General features: G+C 41.6%; 2 protein-coding genes across 6 annotated transcripts in view; both read left to right on the top strand.

The window, feature by feature from the left end:
* The window catches only part of LOC138972645 (hexokinase type 2-like), a 28,005-nt gene extending 13,727 nt beyond the window's left edge, over window positions 1-14,278 (top strand). The window contains exons 11-16 of the mRNA XM_070345290.1: window positions 1,319-1,498; window positions 3,068-3,177; window positions 3,899-4,039; window positions 6,546-6,685; window positions 7,766-7,902; window positions 10,511-14,278. Coding sequence (XP_070201391.1) covers window positions 1,319-1,498; window positions 3,068-3,177; window positions 3,899-4,039; window positions 6,546-6,685; window positions 7,766-7,902; window positions 10,511-10,609 — 807 coding nt within the window. The 3' untranslated portion in view covers window positions 10,610-14,278. The remainder of the gene's footprint in view (window positions 1-1,318; window positions 1,499-3,067; window positions 3,178-3,898; window positions 4,040-6,545; window positions 6,686-7,765; window positions 7,903-10,510) is intronic.
* LOC138972646 (hexokinase type 2-like) overlaps window positions 1-24,302 on the top strand; it is a 78,423-nt gene that overhangs the window by 37,045 nt on the left and 17,076 nt on the right. The window contains exons 1-6 of one of the 5 annotated variants that reach the window (XM_070345293.1): window positions 17,044-17,215; window positions 18,302-18,599; window positions 19,607-19,816; window positions 20,764-20,787; window positions 22,788-22,811; window positions 23,678-23,795. In XM_070345293.1, the coding sequence (XP_070201394.1) occupies window positions 18,344-18,599; window positions 19,607-19,816; window positions 20,764-20,787; window positions 22,788-22,811; window positions 23,678-23,795 (632 nt within the window). In that variant the 5' untranslated portion in view covers window positions 17,044-17,215; window positions 18,302-18,343. Of the gene's footprint in view, window positions 1-17,043; window positions 17,216-17,578; window positions 17,745-18,301; window positions 18,600-19,606; window positions 19,817-20,763; window positions 20,788-22,787; window positions 22,812-23,677; window positions 23,796-24,302 lie in introns of those variants that run through there. The other 4 variants (XM_070345292.1, XM_070345295.1, XM_070345296.1 and 1 more) reach the window with 4 other exon arrangements.

Raw genomic sequence — 24,302 nt, 5'->3', positions numbered from 1 at the left:
GATAGTGTGTGTTCTGTATATGTTTTGGTAACGCTTAGGATAATGTTCTTTCGTCAAATGGGACTAGCAGACGAACTTTTGCACCCGTGTTCCAACGTTAAAAACTGTATGAAGTTCAGTTTTCTGGGGAAAATAGTGTATGAAACCGCTTTATGTTGTTTAAATTGAAGAGATGTGTGCATTTGGTTGCGTGTGATCTGTTTATTAAATGAAATATTGTTGAAAACTGACCGTCGGATTGCAGTCTGTTGTCGAAGAAACTGAGTGAAAAGAAGGGGAACTACTCTTGTCGCTAGACAAAGTATGAGTTACTTACCTTGCGGGAAATTGCTTGTGATGAACGTTTGAGCACGGCAGATCTAGATTCAGAAAACAACCGAACTCATGGATTTTATATAGAGATTCATGTGTTTAGGCCTGTAGTTGTTAATTTAAATGCTGTATGTCTGTATTGTTTGCTCCAGATATGTATACTTCGTACATTAGAGCGTTCGGAACTTTTCAGTCGCAAAAAGTAGTACCGAAACAGAACAACTTCTCAATCCATTGCACTATCGAGGATTCAGGCTGTTGCTGGGTCGTTATTTGTTTGGTTGCTGGGTCATTATCGAAAAATAACTACCCCTACAAGTTTACAGAGGTAAAGAAGCAGAGGGGGGAATAAATAACAATATGTGACATTTCCTTCCAGAGACCAAAGCCTAAGTGTGGCATAGTACACAGATACTCAGTGGCACATCCTTCTTCTTCTTCTTCTGCGTTCGTGGGCTGAAACTCCCACGTACACTCGTGTTTTTTGCACGAGTGGAATTTTACGTGTATGACCGTTTTTTACCCCGCCATTTAGGCAGCCATACGCCGTTTTCGGAGGAAGCATGCTGGGTATTTTCGTGTTTCTATAACCCACCGAACTCTGACATGGATTACAGGATCTTTTTCGTGCGCACTTGGTCTTGTGCTTGCGTGTACACACGGGGGTGTTCGGACACCGAGGAGAGTCTGCACACAAAGTTGACTCTGAGAAATAAATCTCTCGCCGAACGTGGGGACGAACTCACGCTGACAGCGGCCAACTGGATACAAATCCAGCGCGCTACCGACTGAGCTACATCCCCGCCCTCAGTGGCACATCCGAGACCACATCACATAGATGAAATCTTGGCCGATATTTATCGGCGTGGAGCTTAAAGACTGTAGTAGTTGTAGTATTTGCACTGCCCGTTGACGAAGGCAATATTACTTATGCATACATTTGCCTAAATTATCAGGTATACAAATATTGCAGTCATAGTTCTAAACAAATCTGTTTTATTCAAAGCTAAACAATTTGGAGATCGTGGCCATTGTAAACGACACCGTCAGCACGCTGGTGTCAGCTGCTTGCTCAGACCCCCAGTGTAAAGTCGCCCTGCACGTGGGGAATGGACTCAACGCCTGTTACGTGGAATACTTCAATACTACAGGGGCTGAATGTCCTGACGCTGAAAAGCAAATTGAGGTAAGGCCCGATATCATCATCGTCGTCGTCGTTGTCGTCGTCATCATCATCATCATCATCATCATCATCATCATCATCATCATCATCATCATCATCATCATCATCATCATCATCATCATCATCATCATCATGCTTGTTTTTGTTATTGATGTTGTAGTTCTCGGTTTTCTCGTGATCGTTGTGGTGATCCTTTAAATTCGGTAATAATGGTTGATTACACCCACACGGACAGCGGTGCATAGACTCTCATTTTAGCGTGTTACAGGATCGAAAAAGACAAATGATACCTTATCGTACATGTTAAATTCTCTTAATATTTTGTCTCTCATTGTCTGTCCTTTGGGGTAGCTGCTTTATTCGCTTCTCTTCAGCATACTTGAGTTCTTATTGTACAGTCTGCATTCGACACATCTGGGTCTCGTAGTGTTTTTGATCACCTAAACTGTGCACAACAATGTTGTGACAATTTACCCCACATAAATCATTCATTCCCGTGTCATTTCATTCAGACTTGTTATGCCTCTACTCCACTTGGTGACAAATGACCATCATTTAATACAAATGTCGAATTGTCAAAAAGTAAGATACAAATTGAAAAAAATCGAACAAAATTCAAAATAGGGAGAGGGGCACAACTTGACAACTCGTACATATGAAAAGAGAGTTAATTCAATTCAGAACAGTTTGTTTCGTTCAGATATCTTGTGTATTTCTTGTCTAATGTTATTCCCACTGATGCAACTGTCGATAGCATGAACTGTCAAACACGGGAGGTTTTTGCGTCAATGTTGAGACGTACCATGATACAAGGCGCTGTATTTAAGCAATGGCCTTATGGATTTCTTTCAAACTTTTAGGATTGTATGCCAACATATCAGACGTACTTTGGATTCAAGATCTCGGTTGTGTGAGAGCAGAAGTTCAGTGGCTCACGATTCTTCAGGACGAGTCCATTCCTCGCGTTACCTAGTCATCTGAGACGTAGTTGACTTGGGAATGATTTCAGATTAATGTGAACCGAGCCTTTTCAGGTTATTACTGTTTCGTAGACAATGGGTTGCTGTAACATGTATAGCAAAAATACTTGTAGAGATGAAGTTGTCATCATCCTCAAGTGTTCAATCGTGGATGGAGTATGTTTAAAAATACTGACCCATTACCTTTGTCTTCTTTGTGCGGATAATCAGGCATATGTTCACAAAAATGTTATCTAAAGAGCTCTTATGATATGCTGACTAAAGTGGCAGTCCTGGCAGTGGCAGAAACGTTATATATATATAAATAGAAAAGAACACCCTGACGAAGGCCACGAGGCCGAAATATTGGTGAAAACGTAAAGGCTTGTTTTTTTTTTTTCCATATTTGTTTGTATATATATATATATACACGGTACATTCACGGAAATCGGTGCCACCCCCCACCCCCACCCCCCCCCCCCCCCGCCCCCGACACAAACACCAACTCACAAGGGAAGGTGTATTCATTGATTGATTGATTGATATTCTGAAATCAGAAAACAAATATGAAGTCGTGGTTTATAACTTATACATTCTGTCTGTGTCATTGCAGGTAATCAACACGGAACTAGGAGGATTGTGGAACGAGGAAAACCTGGATTATCTGAGGACGGTTTACGACAGAGAGCTTGATGATTATTCTGCTAATCCTGGAAGTCAGAGGTGAGTGTTCTTGTTGCTCTCTCAACGGATATGTTCGTTTGGAAGATTATAAGATTTTGTGAACATGTTTTAGTGTCATCATGTTCGCTGAGCTCTCTCTCTCTCTCTTTCTCTCTCTCTCTCTCTCTCTCTCTCTCTCTCTCTCTCTCTCTTTCTCTCTTTCTGACTCTCTCTCTTTATTTCTCTCTCCTTTTCTCCCTCTCATTCTCCCTAAGTATCTCTAGCTCTCTCTGTCTCTGTCTGTCTTTCTGTCTTTATCTATCTTTCTTTTTTCTTTTTTTCATGACTGATAAATCGTCAAATGAATACTACTTTAGAAACAGTTGAATTTCAATCGTCGATGCCTGAAATAAAAAATAAAGAAGCAAACAAATTAACAGAACCAGATAACTTGACTTATTTCAAACAATGTTGTTGTTTCATTTAGTCAAGTTTTGATATTTTAAGCGTTTAAGCACCGTGGTTTCTTAGACTTAAAATGTAAAAAACAAAAAACACTTGATGTTAAGACGTCTTTCAGTGTTACCTTTCCAGAATGTTAACCACTTTTCAAGTCAAAACGCAAATCTGGGCTATTTTGGAGATGCTTTCGTTCAGAAGCTGCCACGGGATGCTTGTGGTCGGTATTGGCACAACTAAATGTGTTATGACCCAAATTGAGTGTCTTCTTGTAGATGTAATGGAATACTGTTTTCTGACGTTATATTTTCTTTGTGGTTAGCCTAGAGAAGATGGTCAGCTGGATGTACATCGGAGAGATTGTACGACTGGTGTTGAAGCGACTGTTCCCTTCTGTGTCTCGAGATTGTGACCTCTTCAAACAGTACAGCTTCTGTTCTGAATATGTTATGATTATCGAAAGGTAAGAACGAACATTGTCCCTAGTTTTTTGTCATCTTTCTTCATCCCCCTTCTCTTGCTCTGTACCCTGCTCCTGCTCATTGTTGGACATTGTTGTCATTAACATCATCATTCGCCTAATTGTTTGTTGATGTAAAGTAACAGAACGCTTTATATGAAGTCTCGGCTTCCTTAATACATGTCGAGTTTTGAATTCTGGGCGATGTTTGGGATAAGCTTACCACCATTTGTATGGATGTCGCGGGACATCTGTAAAACAATTTCTGAAGCCGAAACTTGTGCTAAATAGCACAAAGAAGCGCATTTTACGACATAAAAGGGTGCACATATTGAAACGGAATTGGAGCGATGTATTCACAGCCAATTATATAACTTTTTACAATCCAACAACATTCTCACACCTACACAGTCCGGTTTTATACCCGGCGACTCGACGATCTGTCAACTTGTCTCCATATATAATGACTTGTGTTCAAACTACGACAACGGTTTAACAACACAGGCGGTATTTTTTGATGTGTCAAAAGCTTTTGATAAAGTTTGGCACAAAGGATTATTGGTAAAACTGGAGTCGATTTGTGTTCGAGGCCGACTATTGTCATGGTTTCGTAGCTATTTAACAAACCGTGTTCAATCAGTTGTTGTTAAAGGTGCCAAGTCAGAGTTAAAAGGTTTACAAGCAGGCGTTCCTCAGGGTTCAGTGTTAGGCCCCTTATTATTTTTGATTTATATGAATGATATTGTAAATGATATTGAGTCTGTTATCAAATTGTTTGCTGATGATACTACTTTGTCACTTGCATTAAATGACCCAATACGACGTGCCGAAATTCTTAATTCAGACCTTGATAAAATTAGTAGTTGGGCAGCACGTTGGAAAGTTACATTTAATGAAACCAAAACTAAACTGCTGAATATAAAACGTGATTTAAACCAAAATGACCCTCTATTTTTTAATGGAAATCTCCTGGAAGACATACCAGAACACAAGCATCTTGGCATTTTTTTGCAAAACGATTGTAAATTGGACGCTAATCAGAAATATTGTGAAAAAGACAACTTTGTTGATTAACTGTTTAAAATATTATAAGTATAAGTTATGCAGAAATAGTTTGGAAATAATGTATAAATCTTTTATTCTGCCACATTTCGATTACGCTGATGTGTTATGGGACAATTGTACCGAAGCCTTGTCAAAAACACTTGAAAAATTACACCTTGAAGCATTACGTGTTATAATTGGCGGTGTGCGGGGAACAAGCCATGATAAGATTTACAAAGAAAGTGGTTTTTGTAGTTTAAAGGAACGCCGAAAACGACATAAATTAATTTTATTTCACAAAATGGTTCATGGTAAATGTCCACAATATTTAATTAACCTCTTGCCACCGCTAGTCTCTTCACTAAATCCCTACCACAGAAGACGACCATTCGAAAGATTCGTACCAGCACATAGGACAGACATATTCCGAACATCCTTCATTCCATTCTCCACAGTTTTATGGAATAATTTGCCTGATGTGATTAAAACAACAAATTCAATAAGCGAGTTTAAGCATTATTTACAAAGTCCTGATCATAGTGTACCAGCTTATTATTATTTTGGAAAACGACAGACAGAAGTTCAACACTGCAGAATGCGTTTAAATATTAGTAACCTTAATTCAGACTTGTGTAAACGCCATCTAAAAGATAATGCACAGTGTGTTTGCGGTGATCCAAATGAAACAGCCGAACATTATTTATTAAACTGCACTTTGTATGCAGATGCTCGTCTGACAACAATCAATTCGTTGCCTGTTCACTTCAGACGCGTGGAAATATTATTAATATTTGAGTCTGTCCAATCGTTTATTGTTAAATCTGGTCGACTGATTTGATGGATGTGTTCACGCATTGATAGTGTATATGTGTGTGGGCAGGCGTATGTGTACCTCCACACTGCCTCTCTCTGTGTTATCGTATTTGATTACATAAGCAGCGTATAAGTAATGATTATTATCGTTTTTCTCGTATTTTATATGTTAACGAATTACTGCCTTCAACAAAAATTGTTACATTTACTTGAATTTACATGTTGCATGTCTTAGATTTGATGCTCTCTTCCTATGCGCTTTCGTCCTAGTCTCTCCTTGTGGTTGTTAGTACTTTCTTCCCCCTCTCCCTCCCTTTTCTTTTTTATCTTCTGTAGATTCTTTTGTTCCTATTTAGCTCCCCATCCCCATTCCTTCAATTTATTCTTCTGGTTTATTGTTGTTATGTCCACCATTACGAAAATGTGTCTAATTTAGTATTGTTCTGGTCACGTGATATAAGCATTTGCTTGAGTGCGTGTCCTAGCTGTGTGTTTCGAACTGTTCATGCGCAGAAATTCTGAATAAAATTTTGTTTAAACCAAACGGAATTGATATGTTTTTTTAGCTGAAGCACAAGTTGTTGCAATATTTTTGACCATGTTATATACGTTTTGTAAACAGTATCAAGTGTGTGGTCCTTCCTATCTTTAGGGACACGGAGGATTCCTTTGACAAAACAGCAAACTTGCTGCTGGGGTTAGGAATCGAGGATTGCACAGACGAAGATCTCAAGGTTGTCAGGGATGTGTGCCGACTCGTCTATGAGCGCTCAGCTTCTTTAGCTGCTGCAGGTAAACCGCCTTCTATTAGGTGTTGTCATCATTTTCACGAGTTTTCATTCACAAACACCTGGTAAATAAATCTCATGTTCTCCATGCAATAACTCGAGGTGGTGAATGGGTTTGAGCTTTCATGTGAAACGTGGATTGTCAAAGTAAAAGCCAATCAGGCTGATTGTTTGATGTGTGGAACCATCGTGGCTTTGGATTTGTGTTTCCGAGGACAACGATTGTAAGCATTCACTCTCAAAGACCCAATCAATGTTGATAATTACCGCGGCGACTCATGGTCAATTTGCAGCTTATCTCTGTAATCGCAAAATCCACAACGAAAAGTCATAAACACTTAAAAGAAAAGAAATATGCTCAACACTTACTGAATTCACGGGTATGATCGCAGCTCTGTACATTTTCAGACTGAAAGAAAAGCGTCAAGAAGCTACGTTTGACGTCACATACAAGTTTGACGTGTTATCTCGTGCTACTGTGACGATGCTTTGTGGCCCGGAGTTGGATTCTAAGAATTCGTCTCCCTGTGGGTTATTGTGCATTTTGTTGCCCAACCAAAATGATGACAAAAACGATGTTTGGTAGCTTGTCGTCAGACCAGCATATTTTTGTTGGTCCTCGGGGAGCATATCGCCTTTTGTCACATATTTATCAACCGCGGCCTTCGGCCTTGGTCGATAAAGATGAAACAAAAGACGATATGGTCCCCTTGGACCAACAAAAAAGCTGGTCTGTCAACAAGCCACCAAACATCTTATATTGTCGTACGTGTAACAACGAAGTTTTTACTAACATTTGCAGTTAGGTAGGATATATTAATGGAGCTTAAATACAACTTGAAAGTAATAGTGTACCGCCAATATGACAACTGACACCATTAATTGCCTGAGATACGTAATTTTGACAAACATTATTATGCTCTTTCCAATTATGCCAAGTGTTGTTTTTTGTATACCTTTTTATAACATCAATGCTTTTCAGGAGTTGCTGAAATGTGGACTTGTTCTTTAGCAAAATACCATAACAAAATCCGCGTGTTTTGAATTATAAAAGGAGCGAACCCTTTGTTTATACATATGACAGGTCTGGCAGCACTTATCAACCATGTCAACCAGCCTGAGGTCACCATTGTTGTGGACGGAATCCTGTGCCGGAGTTATCCCCATTTCCTTGACCTGATGCACAGCAAGACACTGCAGCTTGTTAAACCGGGACTCACAGTGAGTGCATTACTTTTGCTTTCTGGATCAAATATAATGTTCTTCGAAACAGAACGTACAAAAAGAAATAGTGTCAGACTAATGTTGACACACTTTTGAGAGTGTTTTTTCCCCAAAAATTGTAATGAATCAATAAACAAGTGATAACAAACATGGTATATGTGTGTTTTTATTTTTGTACACATACTTTCTCACTTGTGAGAGTTGATAGAATAAGCAAAGATAGGAAGAGATTTACAGATCGTTTGCAGAAAACAAATTCTACTCAGAATAAAAGTTATGCGTGTGCACGCCAGTATTGGCGAGCGTAAAGGGAGGAGATGGAGGACAGAACATATCCAAAGTACAGGGTTTGTCTAAAATTAGGTAGTGCCGTCATCAGGCTCCTCCTGGACGCTTTGTCTTCTCTCTGTACTCATTGTTTTTTGTTTGTTTAAACAGTATTTTATTTGTAAGCAGACACAGATAATATAACAACATCATTAAAAAGGAGCACAACAAGTTTAAAACTTATGATACGTGCTCACATAAACATGCCTGAAATTTCATGGCGGAATATGATCAATGCGACACATTTTTTGAAAAAAAGAACAGAAAAAAGAAGAAAAAAAGAGAAAAACAACAAGGAAAACTTTGTTTCAATTATCGAACACAATCTGTGTCAATACCAAAAACGAAAACAAATACAAAACCAGAAAGAAAAACACAACAAAATATCAAAAAGTAGATGGGCCCCAAGTAATATATACTGACGTCCAAAAGAAACGCGAAAAATATTATTTATTTTACAAATTATTTTTTTCTGGATTAACAAAAGTTGCGTTATTTTTGGCAGCCAGTATATCACGACCGATGTCTGAGGAAGGTGTATTGTGAATTTTACCGCATCAGCGCACTTGCAATCCACGTAAAGCCCGAGTTAGCTGAGACATTTTTCTTGTGCAGTTCGGCTGCACGTGCAAGAAAAGCACAAAAGCTGATCAGTGAGTGGTGTTCACTGTCACTAGAGGATAAAAATGGCACAACGTTACAGGTTTCATCAGTCCCTCATTCGACGCTATCACCATGCCAAGACTCACTTCTACTGAACGCGAGAGAGCCATTGGACGTCTGGAGGCTGGGGACACGCCGGAAGCCGTGGCTGCGACTTTCACATATCCACCATTTATCGTCTCCTGCAGCGGTTTGTGATAACTGGCTCTACTGCTGATGCCGAGCGAAGCGGCAGACCCCGAGTGGCGACGCCAAGGCAAGATCGGCACATTTTCCGCAGCCATGTTGCAGAAACATTATACAACAGCTGCAGAAACAGCCAGAACTGTTATAGGGACATACCAGGCACCCATTTCTAGGCAAACGGCCAGCCGGCGACTGCGCTTCAGGTGGCTGAGGAACTGCCGTCCAGCCAGGGGACTCGTCCTCACCGTGCGCCATAGACAGGCACGCCTGCATTGGGCGCAAGGCCACCTCAATTGGAACAATGTTCGCTGGCAGAACGTGCTTTTCAGCGAGGAAAGCCGTTTCTGCATTGACCATGCCGACGGGCGTGTTCGGGTATGGAGAAGAAGTGGTTACCGCTATGCTGACAACTGTGTCGTGGAGAACAACGCCTGGGGTGGGCCCAGCCTCATGTTGTGGGGCGCCATCGGCCACAACCAGGTGCTAGGTCCCGTCATCTTCCAAGGCCTGGGTCCTGGACCCGGCAACGGCGTAACAGCGCAGCGCTATATGGACCAGGTGCTGCACCCTCATGTGCTGCCCTTTTTTCAAGCCCATGGAAACTGGGTTTTCCAGCACGACAACGCGCGCCCCCACACCGCCAGGGCCACTCAGGATCTCCTGCACCGCTCAGGCATCTACGTGATGCCTTGGCCAGCGTTATCTCCTGACATGAACCCTATTGAGCAATTTTGGGACTTGCTCCAGACACAGCTCAACAGGGTGGTCCCAAGGCGCACAACTGTCGCTGATCTTGATCGGGCCGTTCAGCAAAATAACCACAAGAACATTCCGGGTTGTTTACTAGGTGGCGATTAAACATATCATATTGTAAATCACTCATTCCAAGTCTTAACCTGCAATGAAAAACCTCAGTTTTGCGATTTGGGGAATAGTAATATGGTGGAATTGAAATATCAAAAGCTGCGAAATGTCGCTTGAACAGACCAAGAGAATCACATTGTTGTATATTTTCAGGCAACTTATTCCAGAGACTAGTTGCAGAAGGAATAAAAGATGACTTGTACAAATCTGATTTACTCATTGTTGGATGCGGTCAATGAAGAAACAACACACCTGGCTGACCAGAAACAGTATTGACAGTTAAACTGTCTTCTCCCCCGATACTATATTAAGATACAGACTGTTTCAGTTTTTGCTTTTGAGCCTCGACAGTAATACGTACACCCACCCACCCACCCCCAACCCTCCCCAAGCTATCCCACCCTACCCTACTCCACCCCAAGTAAACAAACATACACGCGCCGCAACCACCGTATTCTATCAATCAGAACGCCAGGTAAATGCAGAACAGATTTGGTCACGCTTGTAGTCACATGAAACTTGCGCTGACCATTCTGATGTATAGAGAAAATACCTTCTGTTTCAGTTCTCCCTGGTATCACCATCTTGTGACAGATCCATCGGAGCAGCTCGCATAGCGGCCGCTTCACTGCGCTTACGTAACACTAAGAAAAGCAACAAGTAGGGCTGCCGCACCTCAGAGTCACGGGCCTTCCTATCTGCAAAGTGAAAATCGCATAGAGATCTCCACACCTGAATTGCGAAAGGAACTTCTTCTTCTTCTTCTTCGTTCATGAGCTTAGACTCCCACGTTCACTCATGTTTTTAGCACAAGTGTATTTTTACGTGTATGACCGTTTTTATCCCGCCATTCAGGCAGCATACGCCGATTTCGGGGGAGGCATTCAGGGTATTTTCGTGTTTCTATAACCCACCGAACTCTGACATGGATTACAGGATCTTTTCCGTGCGCACTTGGTCTTGTGCTTTCACTAGTAGGTCTGCACATAAGTTGACCTGGGAGATCGGAAAAATCTCCACTCTTGACCCACCAGGCGGCAGCGACCGGGATTCGAACTCACGACCTCCCAATTAGGAGGCCGACGTCTTACCACCACGCCACAGCGCCCGTCTCGCTAAAGGAACTGTGCCTCGCCTCCAGAACAGGCGCTGCACACAAAGGCATGGTGTTGCTCTGCCCGATACATTCAGCTAACTGGACAGTGTCTGCAGAATGCGACACACACTGTATATGTGTCCCGTCTTGTTGCAGTATGTGGATAAGATCTTCTAATATTTCTATTCTTGATAGACGTCATTCGAGACTTATTAGTAGTCAGCTCGGATGTACGGTGAAAATGTATAGCTATGGTTAAGGTATCCAATGAAAGGCAACATTTCTGCATTCGCTTTAGGATTCATTAGCGTGTATTGTGTTGCGTGTCTGTAATGAAAAGAGATAGTACAACGTATGCTGACAAACCAAAATCATTTTTCTACGAAGCAAAGCATATAATAGTGACTATTGTAAACATAGACCTACAACCGTACTCCCCCACCCTCTTCACTCCATCATATGAGGAATCCACTGTGCTTATGAAAAGTAAACAGTATGCCTGCTGCCCCAGAATAACGGGTCTTCTTATTTGGAGTGTGTACTGAGAACTCCACAGCGGAAATGTGAAAGGAACTGTAGCCCACCTCCAGAACAGACATGTAATACTCGAGCATCACAGATGGCGGTATTTCCGTGGCCGAAACCAAGAACAAACTGGACAGTGTCTGCAAAATATGACACATACTGTGCCTCATCTTGGAGCGGTATGAAGACTACGCCTTCTGGTATTTCTATCATTGCCATGAAGATGACGTGCAAAACTTAGCTGGAAGCTCCGGTGAACTACGAACTCGAATAGTGATTGCTATGGATCCAGAAGAAAGCAAGGATCATTGCATTTGCTTTTTGTTCTCAAGCAGATACTGATTTTCATAATGATAAGATTATTGAAGCATATGCGGACAAACATACGTGAATGATATCCAGGAAACCGTTTGCTGTGAAGCAAAGCATAATGACTGTCATCAACATGGAAACACACCATAACTCTAACAGTGCAATATTCAGGTATCCACTGGGTTTATCATATTATTCATATGATCGTCGTGCAACATTGTCAATGTGCTAACCAGTAATTATGTTGCTGTCTAAAATCGTAAATTTACGTCTCCACTGTCCCAGTCTTTCCGACTTCAAGAAAGAAATACACCACCAGTTGTCATCACACCTAGTATAATGTGGCATCTGCTGTAAGTCTGACTCAAAAATCATTAAGTTTCCAAACAATATTTGACTGGTGTTACTTCTTTATTTGTTTCAATTTTTGGTTTGCTCAAAATCAGCTGCTCGAAAGCAGCCATTCTGTGACATTCCGCTCTTAACAAAACACACACGTTCTTTTCAAGTATACTGCAAGTAAATAGGAAAAATAAAGTATACAAGTGAAATGAGGGGATGCACATGTTTATGGAGATAGTCACGTTTTTTGTTTAAAATGTGTTTTGGAGAAATTAGACCGGGTCCCAAATGCTGTTCGGTCGAGACATCGTGTAATGGAAGTACCCGACACAGAAAACCACTCCTGGGCTCATAATGAGTTGGAACTTTCTTGTAATGTTATGTGTACAAATGACTGCAACACAAACACACAGCTTGGGTTACTAAATTAATCGTTTTGTTTGTCGGTTATTGCATCGTGAATCTCATGAGTGCACGTGGACGTTTTCCATTTATGTCTTTCAAATTGTCAATGCCTTAATGTCTCCCCAATATCCAATGTCAACCCACATACCAGGTAAACTGAAACGTTTATTACACCCCCGGTATAGGGGTGTGTATAGGTTTCGCTCGATGTGTTTGTTTGTTTGTTTGTTTGTTTGTGTTCGCATATAGATCTCAAGAATGAACGGACCGATCGTCACCAAACTTGGTGAACAGGTTCTATACATTCCTGAGACGGTCCTTACAAAAATTGGGACCAGTCAAACACACGGTTAGGGAGTTATTGGTGGATTAAAATTATACAAGGACTTATAGAGGAACATCTTAATGGTCAAAGGGAAGTAACCATTCTCTCTCAGTCACTGCCACCAACTGAGAAGGTTATTTCCCTTTGACGGGGGTGTTTTTCCTACCTCGTAGGAATTTCTTGTTTTTATTTGTTTTTCATGTATAGTTTCACCTCACCCTGGGGAGTTTCACACCCTGTTTTCAACGATCTTCTTTGAGGTTTTTTTTTCAAGGTGCTTTCTTTCTTTCTTTCTTTATTTGGTGTTTAACGTCGTTTTCAACCACGAAGGTTATATCGTGACGATTTTCAAGGTGCATGTCACGCTTATGGACGATGACTTTGAGAATGACCCAGATTACAACATCAGTTCCAATTAAAAACCGACATTTAATAAGTACTGCAAATGGATTCTGAACAGTTAATAGCAGTATTGTGTGACTATTCAAAGCAATGTTTAGTTCAGAAATAAAGAGGTTGATCAAGACTTGGCGGTAAGTTCATGTGTACATGGATCACGAATAATGCTTTGATGTGGAAGCAATTTTTCTTCAGTCCTAAAGCATACACACCAGTAATGATAACATAAAACAAAACGACAAAAACCTGCTGCAGACAGCTACAGGGATAAGACATGTGCGAGTGATTTGAGGTACGCTCGTCACATTTAGCAAAATATGTTAGTGACAACTATCACCAGCTCTACAATAATTGTTGGTGTAGACATGATTAAAATGTATTGCAGTTGTTTGAGTATTGTCACTACATTTTGAAAGAAAAGTTTTTCATGTACACTTTGTTCATGTAGGTGTGTGTGTGTGTGTGCGGGGGGAGGGGGGTGCGTGTGTGTGTGTTTGTGTATGTGTTTGTGCTTGTTTATGACTGTTCACATTGCCTATTCAGATAACACGTACTTGTACGTTAGTGGCAAAAGGACGATTGAATGGACATTTTCTAAATACAGTTTTCGTTGAATTGGATCTGCTTTGTAACATCTTCTAATTGTTCTGTTTTTTATGAATGTAATAAACTCTCTGTGTGTTTCTTGCAGGGAGAAACGTTGTGTTCATCTTTGTTGTCACTGCCTGAACTTGCTCTTTGAATTACGTTATGATTGGGTTTTTTGCTTTTTGCCAATAATAATGTGTTTATTTAGGTGCCCTTTCTTTACACAAAATATATTCTAGGACTTTAAAGCGCACTGGTAAGTTACAATATGTTTGCGGTAATGTGTTGTATCGGTGTTGTGAGTGAAAGAGTTTGTTAAATAAAATGGAAATAACTTGAAAGGTTTTGAAGTTCGAATTAAAGAGAGAGAGAAAGAGAGAGAGAGAGAGAGAGAGAGAGAGAGAGAGAGAGAGAGAGAGAGAGAGAGAGGATTGAAACTTTAGTCTAACGCCTAGTCTTGGAATATTTCCCTTCCAAAACTACGACGAAACAGACATACCAAAAAAAACCCACAAAAAAACAAAAAAAATCGCGCTGCAAATAACATTCAAAGGTATGACTTTCATGTTGCCTAGATGAGTAGAATAAACATACGCAATAGGGTAACGTCATATTTCTTCAACAATTAGGCGGTTGCTGTGTGTGTGTGTGTGTCTGTCTGTCTCTGTCTGTGTGTCTGTGTGTTAGTGTGGGTATACGTGTGTGTGTGTGTGTGTGTGTGTTTTGTGAGACAGATATTACACGTATACACACAGAAACGCACAGACATACATACACTCTTCAAAAAAAGTTAAGGATCACTTTTTTACAAGCACGCCACCCAAAACAGACAAGACCGAATTCTTTCATTTGTTTAAAATTATATAATTGAACAACCAAGGAGTAATGACAAACAAAGCAAAGATCGAACGCGGCAGCGAAAATTTAGCTAGAGTGTGTCAAACGTGACAACCCTCGAAAATGGAATTCACAACAATGTGAATCAGTGTCAATAACGCGTGTGCCCTCCGTTGTGTGCCAGGCATTCAACACATCGTTGGCGCATGGAGTGGATCAGGTTGCATATGAATGCTCTGGGAACTCCATTCCACTCCTGCTGGAGCCATTGCAGCAGTTGACCCAGATTGGCAGGAGGAGGGTGATGTTGCTGTACCCGACGACAAAGCTCGTCCCACATGTGCTCTATGGGGTTCAGGTCCGGGCTGTTGGCTGGCCACAGCATCCTGTTGACCCTGGCCTGCTGGATGAAGGTGTTTACAGCTGCAGAGCGATGGGGAGGTGCGTTGTCATCCTGAAGAATCGCACGAGGGCCGATCGCTTGGAGGGCTGGAACGACCAGGGGTTGCAGGATCTCATTCTGGTAGCGGACACCGGTCAAGTTGCCCACTACATGGTACAGAGGTGTCCTTAGACGTGTGCTGATCCCTCCCCAGACCATCACAGAGCCTCCGCCAAAACGCTGTCGTTCCAGAACAGCGCCTACTGCGAAGCGCTCTCCGCGACGCCTCCACACTCGGATGCGACCATCAGCAGGTTCCAAGCAAAAGCGGGACTCATCTGTAAACAACACCTGAGCCCACTGCTGACGTTGCCACCTCACATGTTGAGTGCACCAGGCTCGGCGAGCTGCTCGGTGATTAGCAGGCAGGGTTGTTCCTCGGACTGGACGCCTTGCACGCAAGCCAAAGTTGTGTAAGCGGTTTCGGATCGTCTGACCACTAACAACAGTGTTGGTGGTAGCTTTTAGGCGTTGCCTAATGTTGTTTGCCGTAGCCATTCGTTGTTGCCTGCCTCTGAATGAAGCGATCCTCTCTTTGTGTGGTGACTCTGGGCCGACCAGAACGTTGTCGCTCCTGCACTCTTCCAGTTGCGTGGAATCTCTGTTTTAGTCTGATGATGACAGAGGGAGCCACTGCAAGCCTCTGGGCCACTTGCCTGGCAGCAACACCGTCTTGTAGCCATCCTATTGCCCTTCCTCTATCCAAATCGCTCAGTTTTCTTCGTGGGGGCATGTTGCTACTGTGCATAATTGTGTCAGCGTGTCAACCTTTAAACACAAGCTGGTGAGCGATGTTCATAGCCAGGACCCTGTTGTAGCACGTGCATCACAACCTTTTGCCCTGGCATGCGTTCCGCAAATTTCATGGGGCTATAAAAAACACCCTTTTTCTTCCAAAATGCAGAAGCTTTTAAGAAGTCCCACAAAGGGAAATAACTCTGCCTGCCAAACAAAATTCTAGGTCAAGACTCATTGTTCATTTGTTAATTCAAACACATTATTCTTTTAATTATTATGTCGATGTTTAATTTGTTGGCAATTTTTTATAATTAGATTCGTTTTTTCAACCGATCCTTAACTTATTTTGAAGAGTGTATAGGTACACACACACAGACACACACATACTCAGAAACACACACATGCAAACAAATACACAGTCATACGTACACACATACATACAATCACACAAGTACACACACACACACACACACACACACACACACACACACACACACACACACACACACACACACACACACACAATGAACAGACATAGACACACACAATTACATAGACACACACAAATACACACACACACTCACAAACACACACGCGCACACACGCACGCGCACACACGCACGTACGCTCATTTATACACACCCACACACACACTCACGGAAACACTCATAAACACCCACTCCCGCATGTACGCACGCACGCACGCACGCACGCTCACTCACCCCCCCTCCCCCCACACGCACACACATACACACACACACACACACACACACACACACATACACACACACACACGTTTGCGTGCGCGTACACAGATCCATTATCAGTCGACTCTTAAATTGGCAAACCACAATGGCTTTTTCTCTAAGAATAGCGTAAAGAGGGGCTCAAATTAGGAACATACCTAACATGGGAGCCTGTTCCTTTCATGTATCTGCTTGCTTTGGGTTGGCGATTATGAAAAGAGGAAATCACATTGAAGCATTTTATTTCCGTTCGGTACGCCACGCAACAACCGTGTTGATAATTGTGTTTACATGTATTTGGCGCCTGTGTCGGCCTTGGATAAGCTCCACTGCGTTTTGGGTCGATGTCTTTTCCTTGTCATGAGAAACTACATGGAGTGTGCTCAGATAAAATAGTGTTAGGCACATCTGCTTTAGGTTTTTCTTTCCTGATGTGCACCTGTATGTGTTTCCTTGTGAAATAGTGTGTGAAAACCTGGCAAACCTGTGCATAACCACGCGTGGCAGAAATAAAGGTATTTTACGTGCTGAATACAGTAGAATACGCTTTTACAGGCCTACTATCTAAGGCGCCATTTCGGAACAGTTTACTGGCGAATTGGAGCTTTCAAAGTTAAGGTGTTATTTTCTCTACTGTAATGCAGACAATACATTAGTGCGTGATTCGTGAGTACGCGCGCGCGCGCGCGCGTGTGTGTGTGTGAGAGAGAAAGAGAGAGAGAGACCGAGAGAGAGAGGAGAGAGAGAGAGAGAGAGAGAGAGAGAGAGAGAGAGAGAGAGAGAGAGAGAGAGAGAGATGGAGAGAGACAGAGGGAGATTTTCATGGGGTGATCATACTTAACAGTGAGTGAAGTGAGGTTATCAGACGGTAGTCGACAGTCTACTCATAGCGGGTTCTTTGTGTGTGTGCAATCACATATATGGTGTTCAAGGCGCAAATAATGTTTCGCTGAGGCAGATGTTGTTTCAAACTTAATCATTCTGTGTCATTCAAACCAAATGTGATACATGCCTGCCCATCTACTGAGGCGACACACACGTAATGTAAGTACTGTCTCTTTTTAACCCCAAAATGTAGAAACGTGTCATGCTGCACGGTATGCTGATAAAGGAACCACACAGTTTCGCCCTGAAGTGAGTGTTGTAAGGACCGCCCGCCGTGCCGGATCATTGACATGATAAAACTGTGTCAACAAATAAATACTAATCATTTGGTTGTACTTGTGATTGTGGGCACGACAATTGTCACTGTCGGCTTAAAATTACGATGACATGGCTTCCATTTGAACGTTCTAGTTTAGCATACAAAGTATTCTTGATTAGGTTAATTTAAGCTTAAAACTTAGCTCGCTTTGCTCTGTCGGGCGCGAAATGGTTTCGATCGCGTAGGGAAAACTGCTGTGTGTGTAATAGGTTGTTGAGCTGTTCACAGCATGCAGAAGAAGTTGCTCTGATATGTTTATTTGCCTGTCCTTGCTACTTCATTTTACAGTTTATGAGTGAGATTTGATTTGTTTACAAATGTTTTGCTTGGATTTCTTGAAGACAAAGTACCTTAATTACTTTGCAGTAGATCATTTTTCTTAAAAATGTCAATGCAGCTCTGAGCGCGTAAAGACAAACCAGCCAGAGCACAGAGAAGAATGGAGCAGAAAGGCCCACACAGTTTTAAAAGGACCAACATGGTGCCTACTGTTCTTCTGCCAGTGTGCATGTTTCTTCTGTTCAACATTATTCCTGGGGCGTCAAGTGACAGTAAGCCAATTACATGCGAGGCTGGAACCTTTACCAACGGAGAACCTGCATCAATCGACTGCAATTTCCGCACCAACATCACTGCCAGCGAGCTCGGCCTCAGCGTGACAAAATTTCCTTCGGATGCTCCGAAAGGTGACACAGGTGTGTACAACATTGTACCTTTGACTGCATTAGGCAGATAATGTACGATGTTCAAAAATAAATGCCGGGGTTGTAATGGTCTTCTGAAATCAATAGGACTAAGTCTGCTAAAGTGTGCGATCAAAGCGATCGCAGTGAAACACATCCTGCGATGTGCATTGTTTTTCGGTGTGCGCTCAATATGTAGCACTTGGTTTCGAAAAAATGCACATTGAATCTTAATCTTCACTGCATGTATGATCGCTGGCCACCATGCAGGTATCGCTGACTTGCCACCGCAGGCAAGCAAAAAAGGCGGTAGCGAATTGTCATCTTCGATGTGCCTAATTTCGGGCACACTCTGCACAATAGGCAAATCAGTGATCGTTTTTCACTGTGATCGATTTGATCGCCTCATTTTATTTGGCTCAGTCCAATAGTTTGTGTCATTGTGTTTGAGGGGCGCAGCTCTTTGACAGCCCGTAAAATAGCAAGATTCGTAGTTCTGGAAATCGTCTGTTGAGCCAAAGAACCAAAGAACCGGAGAAAGAGGAGCCTGTTACTCTCGTTGTATACAAATGCAAGTATGTATACACTTAAGTCACACGCAGTTGACATATATCACAACACAGCTTACCACAATCAATATGTATTGAATTTGCTAAAAGGCAAGCTGCTATTTGCTCCGTCATTTAATTCTAGGGGAGCAAACCAGCTCAGGGAAGTGGGATATCAATTTTCGTTAAAGATGTACATTTTCAACAAAAACGAATAACTTTCAGCAAAAATATCAATAACAACAAGAGCAACAACAGCAATATGATGACAATGAACATGTACTCACCAGAAACATGAACAATAAACGACGAAAAAGGAGGACCGGTTTTCGAACAAATGTCTCCTTCAGCAAATAAATCATTAAGAGAAATAACAGAGAAAGAAAGAAGAAAATAAGCAAAGAAGAAGACAGACAGTACCACACAAAGCGTTGAAAAATATCTATGCCGATGGTTTTATATTATTTTCAGGGGAAGACGTTCTTTTGTGTCGATGGGACAAGGAGCAGAACAAATATGACTGCAGCATAGAGATGGCCAACTACGTATTTGATAACATTCTGACGGATCATCTGGTGGTCCGTATTCCTGCAGTCAGCTTTGAACAAGCAGGCTGGTATAAGTGTTACTTTGTGCCGACTGAGGAGATCGACCCTTACCCATGCGAACTACGCGTACAAGGTAATTGAGTTGAAATCCTTAGGTAAATCTAAAAAAGAAACTCATGAAGAAGTAATACTGCTGTTCTTAGTTAAACCCAAGCTAGAAGAAAGAGATAGTACGAGTATCTGATGGAAAACACTCTAAAATTGCTCTGATATTTAGGTTAATCGTTTGAAATAATGCACTTTGTAAAAAAACAAGTATATATATATAAAAAACAAAAATGCAAAAATGGTTGTGTAAAGTTTAATGGAATCTGCACTCTTTGGTGAGAATTTAGTTGTTCCCCTTTACTACTTAACTCGATGTTGTACTCTAGCACTGGATTAAAGATATAGATAGACGTTCTTTCATTCTCTTTGATTTTATTTATTAGCATACTTGTGGTTGTTTGTATCGAGCAAATCGTGTGCGTCGACATGACAATACAATGGACTCCCCACACTCTTCAAAATAGTCAAATTCACAAGAAATTCGTCCGAAACTGTCAGATCATTATTACCCCTATAATGTCTCTGTAAATGGATCCATGATACTGCATTATTTCCCCAGCAGCGTGATGATTCTATGACATTTTCAACAACCTTGGAGATGATCAGGTGCTAGCTATGATAACGATATTCTTGATTAAATTGAGACTCTCCTGCGAAATCGGTGTATGGCTGCCTAAATGCCGGAGTTAAAGACAGTCATACAAAACAAAACAAAAATAAAAAAATAAATAAATACTCGTGTAAAAAAACACGTGTGTGCGTGGAAGTTTTAGCCTAAGAATGAAGAAGAAGAAGAAACGAATTGAGACTCAAAAACTGGATGTCAAACAAGGATATAATACAGTGACAATGTTCGATTATCAGCATCACAGGTATGAGTGTGTGTATGTGGGTGTGTGTGTGTCTCATTGACAATTGAAAGGAAGACACGATTAAAATCTGTTTCATAAGTTAGTATTCGTTCTGTTGCAGCAAGACCAGAGAGCACCAGCACAGGTGAGATTCATTTTTTGATTTAATACCAGCAGCACATATAGCTTTGACTCCCACTACCATATCGACGAGATTGAAGCTGATAGTTTTCTAATCAAGATGCAACTAAGGGGAGACATACCTATAGTATACATATAGCATGATCTCCCTTCATTGTCTGAGTTATTCTACTAGATCCAGCCCACACTTGCCGAGTATCAATATATTTAGCCCAGTACACATAAACTGAGTTATAAGCTCAAAGCAGCCGCATTAAAAAGGAAAAACATCAATGAATAGAAACTTTAAAAACATGAATGAACAGATGAAGTATCGGGAGCCAGGTAAAACCGGTCTAGTGACGCAGAGACATTTGCACTAAAATTGTTTTGATATTTAAGTTCATCGATAGAAATAATGCACGTTGCAAAAAAACACAGTATAATAAAAAATAGTTGTGTAAAAATCCATGGAATCTGCACTCTTGTGTGAGAACTGAGTTGTTTCCCTTGGCCACTGAATTGACTCGATGTTGTGCTCGAGCACAGGATAGAAGCTCATTCATTCTCTTTGATTTAATGTATTAGCATACTTGTTTGTTTCTTTTTACCAACGAACCGTGTGCGTCGACATGACAATACAATGGATGAATTTCACACACTCTTCAAAATAGTCAAATTCACAAGAAATTCGTCCGAAACTGTCAGATCATTGAGGGCCCCAAAGGGTTTAAAATCGTGATCGTGATTGGCGTTTTTGACCTTTCTGTGACCGTGATTGCCGAAATTTCCATTTCTGTGATCGTGATGGGACTTTGCCCGTGATCCGTGATGACAAAAAAATCAAGTCTCGTGATCGTGATCGTGATTTGTTTTCATCATTGACTGCGGTGATCATTGACAAAAATCAAGGTAACTGTGATCGTGAAAGCTAACATTTCCCTTCCCGTGATCGTGATGATACCCCCCCTTTGGGGCCCTCATCATTAATACCCCTATGATGTCTCTGTAAATGCATCCATGATACTTCAGTGGTAGACGAGAGCAGTGTGATGATTGCATACTATTGTCCACTACCTTGGAGAGAATCCGGAGCAAGCTATGATAAGATATTCTTAATGAAATTGAGACTCTCCCCCGAAATCGGCCTAAATGGCGGAGTAAAACGGTCATACACGTAAAAAACAACTTGTGCAAAAACACGGGTGCACGTCGGAGTTTTAACCCATGAAAAAAAATGTAGACTCAAAAACTGGATGTCAAACAAGGATGTATTACAGCGACACTGTTAGATTATTAACATCATTATGTTCACCAACACAGTTCATCCTGAACTCAGGTTTAAAAATGATTTACTTTTCCCTTCGGGGTCTCATTTTTACCCCTGACACGATGCGTTGAGTTTCCTCGTCTTGCGAGGAAAACGAATTTGTACATACTTAGAGCTTTTCAAAATGTGTTATTGATATAAGCAGATTCGCGATCGTCGATAATGATTTTTCATGGTGTTGTGTAATTTTTAAATTACAAAGGAAATGATATGTTAGACAGTTTCAAGCGAGCTGTCTTTCACGGATGTACTTACTGTGCAAACAACTCTAAATATGGCAAATGTGTCACGTGATAATCAACTTTGGCTACGAAGCAGACGATACTTTTTTCCGTAACCATTTGGGAGTGATGCAACGGTCTCCTTCCCACAGCCATCTCAGCATTTCGACTTGTTTTAACCTTAGAACGATGTCTTTATCATAACTGTGAAAAACATAACGGAGATTACTGTAAAAGTCGGCCAATCTGCAATCACTTTGTCTTTCGTCTCGGTTGGGAGTTAACTGTGTATTCCTGTTTTGATAGACTCGGCGCACCAACTGAGCATCCAGTCAGAGAGAAACCGGCGCGCTAGCGTCGTGAAGCGATGAGTTCAGTTTGCAACGCAGGTATGAGGTTTTGTGTGTCTCATTGCCAACTGAAAGGAAGACACGAAGAAATTTGTTTCAATACTTGATATTCGTTCTGTTGCAGCAAGACCAGAGAGCACTAGCACAGGTGAGACAATATCGTTGAGTTAATACCGGTACTGATTTCATAGCACTTGACTCCAACTACAATATCGACAAGGACACATACCGATTCTCTGTGGATATTAAAAACATCGGCCAAAGTTTTAAGATATTTTTTTTTTACATTTAAGTACGTTAGTTGTGGGGTATTTACAAGAACAAGGTGTGTGTGTGTGTGTGTGTGTGTGTGTGTGTGTGTGTGTGTGTGTGTGTGTGTGTGTGTGTGTGTGTGTGTGTGTGTGTGTGTGTGTGTGTGTGTGTGTGTGTGTCTGTTGATGTCGATGTATCTCTGTCTGTCTGTCTGGCTGTCTCTTCCCCCCCCTCCATCTGTCTGTCTGCCTCTGTCAGTCTGTCTGTCATTATCTGTCTCTTTCTCTCTCTCTCTATCACTTTCTCTCACTCTCTCTATCTCTCTCTCACCCCCCTCTCTCTATCTCTATCTCTCTTTCTCTCTCTCTCGCTCTCTCTCTCTCTCTCACGTGCATGCGTGTGTGTGTGTGTGTGTGTGTGTGAGTGTGTGTGTGTGGGGGGTGTATGGCCTGCGTGCGTGAGGTTGTGTGTGTGATTGTGGTACCTCCCGGTTTGTGTGTTTCTATGTTTCTAATTGATTTTCGAACACATTTATAATTATGTACTTCGTAACGGATCATTGATCAAATTGTTTCCTTTTATCAGTTTCACTTGAACTGTTGGGGGGTATGCCTCGTAAAAATTTGACATCATTTACCCTGTTTTGTCCATTTAGGTTCTCATCAGTGCTCACTATTTCAATGACATGCTATGATGTGTAATGCACAGTGCGTTTAGGCCATACTACGTGTGTACTGTTTGCTGATCGTTCTTGATTCACAGGCGAACCAGAAGAAAGCCAGGCCGTGCTGCCAATCGTCCTGCCCTGTGTCATCGTGGTTCTTGTCGGTGTGTGCATTGCTGGACTCGTGCTATTTATGCGCAGACGTCGTGCAAACAGGTGAACTTGATGTTAACATAATGTGTCGAAAGCCAATAAAACTGTCAGTTTTCGGCCTCGGCGATTAGTTCATGATAATGCATAATGTGTCGTCCACTTCTAAAGCCCGTAAGTTCTGACGGAACAGATGTGTTTGCTTCGATTTCGCTTGCCTTATGTGGAAGTCGTAAACTAAGAATGCCTTAAAACAACCCTTGGTCTTCAAAATGTGTCATGCACATGCAAACTAAGGAGCATCGCCTTTCAATTTAAAATCAAGATGCCTGGCATACCTTCTATCCCGTGTATATCGTCCTGTAAATCACTGCACATCTGTATAGGTTTTGATGTAAAATCACATCATCTTTAGAAATGTATACATACATAAAAGCAACATCCCTGCCGCATTCTGTTCAATTGTGTGCGTGTGCTGAAGTCACTTCATCGCTGACACGTATATCAATCTGAATAGTTAAATATGTAGAGAAAACAGTCAGGTTGTTAATGTCTGGTATCTATCCATGCGGT

Source organism: Littorina saxatilis, linkage group LG8 (assembly GCF_037325665.1).
Source record: "Littorina saxatilis isolate snail1 linkage group LG8, US_GU_Lsax_2.0, whole genome shotgun sequence".
In the NCBI taxonomy this organism is placed as follows: domain Eukaryota; kingdom Metazoa; phylum Mollusca; class Gastropoda; order Littorinimorpha; family Littorinidae; genus Littorina; species Littorina saxatilis.
Note: the sequence above shows the minus strand (reverse complement) of the source record. Positions and strands in the feature narration are given on the sequence as shown.